Below are 5,418 nucleotides of genomic sequence, written 5' to 3' on the forward strand. Positions count from 1 at the left end.
AGCTCCTGTGCAGGGTTTACAGCTCAGGTGTGCTCGGGGCTCGCCCTCTCCGCGCTCCAGAGGGTTTACCAGGGAGTTGTTGACCTCCTAACAGTTCTGCTCCCTGCTCAGTGGTGTGTGTGTGTAACTCCTCTTGGCTGAGGAGTCATCCAGCTCAATCTGAGCTCGTGGTTTAGTGCAGTACCTAATGAACCAGAGCAGTCACACAGCATCAGGCTCTTTTTGATGAAACTAACGGAGGGTTTTAGAGCATCGGAGTCTCAACTAACCTTGAAGGATTCTCCCTGTCTCGCAGACCATGGCGCTGCACCCGCGCAGGGTTCGCCTCAAGCCGTGGCTGGTGGCCCAGGTGGACAGTGGGATGTACCCTGGCCTGATCTGGCTGAACAGAGAGGCCAAGAGGTTCCAGATCCCCTGGAAACACGCGACTCGGCACAGCCCTCAGCACGAGGAGGAGAACACCATCTTCAAGGTGAGGCAGGGGAGAGCTCCGAGAGTCCACAGCTCCCAAACACAGACAAAGAGTTGGATTGTTGGCCCAGGAGCTGGACAGGCATCTCAGTAGCTGTTTCCAAGCACGTTTTGTCCTATTTATTTGACCTCGGCAAAGCCACTTTGTGCACCTGGATGCCAAGCTTGGCACTGTCTCAGACAGTGTTGAGTTCTTTAACCCTTTCCAGCCACCAAAGGCCAGATGATGTCTGATCCATGGGCTCTGAAAGATTACTGCTGTTCCGTGCTGGGATAGGGATGTGGTCTCTGGCTCATTCCTGGCAGCATTAAATGCTGTTACATAAATCTCAACGGGTCCACCACGAGCTCATCACAGGCACATCATCGCTGCTGTCCCTAATATTCTTATCCCAAGGGATTCACTATGACTCCCTATGCTCCTCAGAGGAATTTCTGAACTCTGTCTTGGAGGGATCTTGGGCTGATAGTCTGATTTTGAGGTGAGGGAAGGAGAGGGCCAGTTGGATCTGTGGCTGCACTTCCACTGCATTTTAACCGAGTCCATTCTTCCCGCACAGGGTTTGGCTCCCTGTCAAAAATAACTTCTGGCATTGAGCCTGAGAGACCTTGAGAAACCTCTGTGCACGATCCTCTGCATGTTCAGAATTGCAAATTTCAAGAAAACATTAGGATTTATATCTTTTACTCCCCCTTCTTTTAATGGGCAAAGCTGTTAAACGTAGGAATTTCCGTCACTATTATCAGAAGAGCTCTAGTTCAGGCTTCTGCAAGAGAAGGATTTTTACAGTGAATTTGCCTGGAAGTTTGATTCCTGATAAAAGCTGCGCTGTGGAGAGGGCTGGACTGAGCTCAGTGTACTTTGTCCCCAGGCATGGGCCGTGGAAACAGGAAAGTACCAGGAAGGAGTGGATGAACCAGACCCTGCAAAGTGGAAAGCTCAGCTCCGGTGTGCGCTCAACAAGAGCCGAGAGTTTAATTTGATGTATGATGGCACCAAGGAGGTGCCCATGAACCCCATTAAAATTTATGAAGTCTGTGACATCCCCCAGTCCCAGGGATCAATCATTAATCCAGGTGAGGGCCTTGCTGACACCGGGCTGGCTGCTGAGCAGGCATCTGTCCAGCTCAGTTCCTTTCTCTCTGTGCATTAACCCTTGAGCCTCCTTGGTGTGCAGCAGAGAGAAGCTGCTGTGTATAAACCTTGCTTAAACTGAGAGGAGTTTGAACCATCCTTTTCTACCTGCACTAAAATGAATTAAACTCTACACGGCTGCATGTTTTCTCCTAAACACTCAAATCTTGGTAATACTTCATCCTTTGCCTTCTAGAGTTATATATTAAACTGAAAATAAGCTGTTCTATGGATCAGATCAATCCTTTCTGTGCTTACATCTGGAAAGTACACAATCATCCAATATTGTGCACAGCCAATATGAAGATTACATTGTTTTCTTAAGAAATGCATCACAGTGTTTCATGCTGATCATCCACCCACAAGAATGTGCTTGTTTTCAGGTTCCACTGGCTCAGCTCCATGGGATGAAAAGGATAATGATCTTGATGATGAAGAGGAGGAAGAATTGAATCAATCTCAGCATGTCCCTATTCAAGAGACATTTCCATTTCTTAATATCAACGGTTGGTGGCACTGACTAATGTATTAGTCAAGGTATTGGCTTGTAGACTGGTGCATGCTTGAAATAAAATCTTGGTTTATTGAAGAATTGTTGCCTTTTTCTAGATTCTCCAATGGCTCCAGCCAATGCAGAAAACTGCAGCTCTGAAGCTGTGTGGCCAAAGAATGAACCTCTGGATATGGAAATGCCTCCAACTGCACTGCAGCATGACTTCTTCAGCAGCCCTGAGCTCTGGATCAGCTCTCTGCCAAGTATGTGTATAGGTTTGGAATAGTGTTTCTGCCATTCTACTTTAAAAATACCTCCAAACCAGTGTTTTGACTTTTTTTTCCTGTGGGCTGTTTGCTTGTTAGCATGGAGAACTGTGTGTAGTTTAAATACTCCCATGACTGTAGTGTGGATTGCTACAATCCAGAAAGCCAAGTGTATCCTGGCCAGCAGGTCAAGGGAGGGATTCTGCTCCTCTGCTCTGCTCAGGTGAGATCCCACCTGCAGTGCTGCCTCCAGCCCTGGGGCCCCAGCACAGGAAGGACATGGAGCTGTTGGAGTGAGTCCAGAGGAGACACCAAGTAATTAGAGGGATGGAGCATCTCTGCTATGGGGAAAGGCTGAGAGAATTGGGAATGTTCAGCCTGGAGAAGAGAAGGCTTTGAGGTGACCTAATTGTGGCCTTACAGTACCTGAAAGAGCCTAAAAGAAAGAGAGACTATTTACAAGAGCCTGGAGTGACAGGATAAGGGAGAATTGCCTTAAGCTGAAGGAGGGCAGGTTTAGCTTAGATGTTAGCAAGAAATTCTTTAATATAAAGGTGCTGAGGCACTGGCACAGGTGAAGCTGTGTCTGCCCCATCCCTAGAAGTGTTCCAGGTTGGACAGGACTTGGAGCAACCTGGGCTGGTGGAAGGTGTCCCTGCCTAGGGCAGGGGGTGGAATGAGATGAGTTTTACGGTCTCTTCCAACCCAGGCCATTCTGATTCTCTGGTTCCATGGCAACTGCTTTTGATACAGCACATGCAGTGGTCCAGGAAAAGCCACACTGACATTTTCTCTCTCAGTGACAGACCTAGAAATCAAGTTTGAATATCGAGGGAAGGAGACTGGACCGACAACGACCGTAAGCAATCCCCAGGGATGCAGACTGTTCTATGGAGAGCTGGGGCCAATGCCAGACCAGGAAGAGCTCTTTGGGCCTATTAGCTTGGAGCAAGTCAAGTTTCCAGGAACAGAACAGATCAGCAATGAAAGGCAGAAGATCTTCACAAGTCGACTGCTGGATGTAATGGACAGGGGACTGATCCTGGAGGTCAGTGGCCATGCCATCTACGCTGTCCGGCTCTGCCAGTGCAAGGTGTACTGGTCTGGGCCCTGTGCACCTTCCTCCACCACACCAAATCTGATCGAGAGGCAGAAGAAAGTCAAACTCTTCTGTCTGGAAACATTCCTAAGCGGTAGGTAACTTCTGCTTCTGGAAAATAGCTTTGGATGATCTGGAAATGAACTTTGGGCACTTGGTGGCTCTGTTGGAAAGGGTGGTCTGCACTGGGGCTCAGCCTGGAGGCACCAGTTAGTTTGCTCATGCATGGAGCATGGATAGGGGCCAACAATTCCCTGCCTTCAGTGGCCTGTGGAGCAGGTGTGCAGCAAAGAAATGTGTGCTCATTCAATGCTCTGAACACAGAGGGCTTTACTTCTAGAGAAAGCTCTCCTGGGTGCAAGAAACAATTGTGTATGTGTAAGAGGTGGCTCTGCCCATGTGTAGGTAAGACCTGGGATGATACAACGAGGTGGGATGTGATGTTTCTAACCAGAGGAGGACCAACCCTGCAGCATTCTGCTTTTCTTCCTAGAGCTGATTGCTCATCAGAAAGGACAAATTGAGAAACAGCCACCATATGAGATCTACTTCTGTTTTGGAGAAGAATGGCCTGATGGAAAACCCAGGGAGAGGAAGCTGATTGTGGTGCAGGTAGGAGCTGATGCTCTGAGGTGACACGTGCCAGCCTTGTTGGTGCTGGTGTGTTGGCTCTGGATCGATGCCATGGATACCAGAGACCTGTTCTTCTCTGGTATAGTTACTAGTACTGGCAAACCAATAAATGTGGTGGGTTTTGGAACAGCAAATACAAATGTTACATGTGCTGAATAACATCAGTCTGTGAATTACAGACTGAACATCTCTTTAGGTTATTGTGGAAATAATCCAGGACTGGGCCTTCCTACGAAATAACATGGATATTCTGTGTGTCATTAGAATAAAACAACTAAGTTCTGCTTCCACAGGTCATTCCAGTCGTGGCCAGGATGATCTACGAAATGTTTTCTGGCGATTTCACGCGCTCCTTCGACAGCGGCAGCGTGAGGCTGCAGATCTCCACCCCTGACATCAAGGACAACATCGTGGCTCACCTGAAGCAGCTCTACAGGTTGCTGCAGAACCACCAGGAGGGGTGGCCCATGCAAGCTCCTGCCATGCACATGGCACAGCCACTCCCAGCCCAGTGACAGATGCTTTGGGCTTCCTGAAGTTGTACATATAGAGAAGTATTTCTTAACCAGTGCCTTGCCTCAATCTGAATAAATAAAAGCTGTAAATCTGGTCACCTGATTCCCTAATTTCAGCAGTCTGTGGTGCTTTTGTTTGGGAAGTGCTCAGAGCAGAAGGGATTACAGCTTTGAACTCCTTCACCCTTCTCAGCTGTTTGCTTAAGCGACCCATATGTATAAATCAGATTTTCAGTGCTGTAATATTTTTTTTTATCCACTATTCATACCTTGTATATAAGCACTTGATCAGTGTGGGGGGGAAACACAATAATCTGTGCTTTATTAAAACTGCCTGGAGAATATCACCTTGTCTAGCTTTTTTTTTTTTACCTCTTTCACTGGGCTGTAGCAGCAAACTGGGAGGCTGATGCTTCTTCCAGTGTGTTTTTGGTTTTTTTTTTACAGGGATATATATACACATAGAGATCATGGAATCACAGAAGTGTTAGGGTTGAAAGCTCTGGAGCTCATCTAGTTTAACCAGCCAAAGCAGGGTCAGCTAGAGCAAGTGACACATAAAAAACTAGCTCTGCACCTTCTGAGAAGTACCTGGAGAAGAGAAAACTTTGGGAAGAATTTATAGCACCTTTCAATACCTAAAGAGGGTACAGCAGGGCTGGAGGGGGATTTTTTTAAAATGGGTATGGAGTAATAAGAAAATGAGAACTGCTTTTAAACTAAAAGAGGAGATATTTAGCTGAGATATTAGGAAGAAAATCTTTACTAGGAGGGTGGTGAGACACTGGCACAGGTTGCCTAGAGAA

At 47.2% G+C, this 5,418-nt stretch overlaps 1 protein-coding gene across 1 annotated transcript; it reads left to right on the forward strand.

The window, feature by feature from the left end:
- The first annotated feature begins 298 nt into the window (after positions 1 to 298).
- On the forward strand, positions 299 to 4,632 carry IRF6 (interferon regulatory factor 6). The gene is made up of 7 exons (XM_009081057.1): positions 299 to 472; positions 1,344 to 1,548; positions 1,990 to 2,112; positions 2,216 to 2,362; positions 3,166 to 3,558; positions 3,958 to 4,076; positions 4,391 to 4,632. Exons 1-7 carry the CDS (start codon positions 299 to 301, stop codon positions 4,610 to 4,612), a joined length of 1,383 nt encoding a protein of 460 aa, XP_009079305.1. The 3' UTR covers positions 4,613 to 4,632.
- Positions 4,633 to 5,418: the final 786 nt, after the last annotated feature.

Source organism: Acanthisitta chloris, unplaced genomic scaffold (genome assembly GCF_000695815.1).
Source record: "Acanthisitta chloris isolate BGI_N310 unplaced genomic scaffold, ASM69581v1 scaffold5808, whole genome shotgun sequence".
NCBI classification, from domain to species: Eukaryota; Metazoa; Chordata; class Aves; order Passeriformes; family Acanthisittidae; genus Acanthisitta; species Acanthisitta chloris.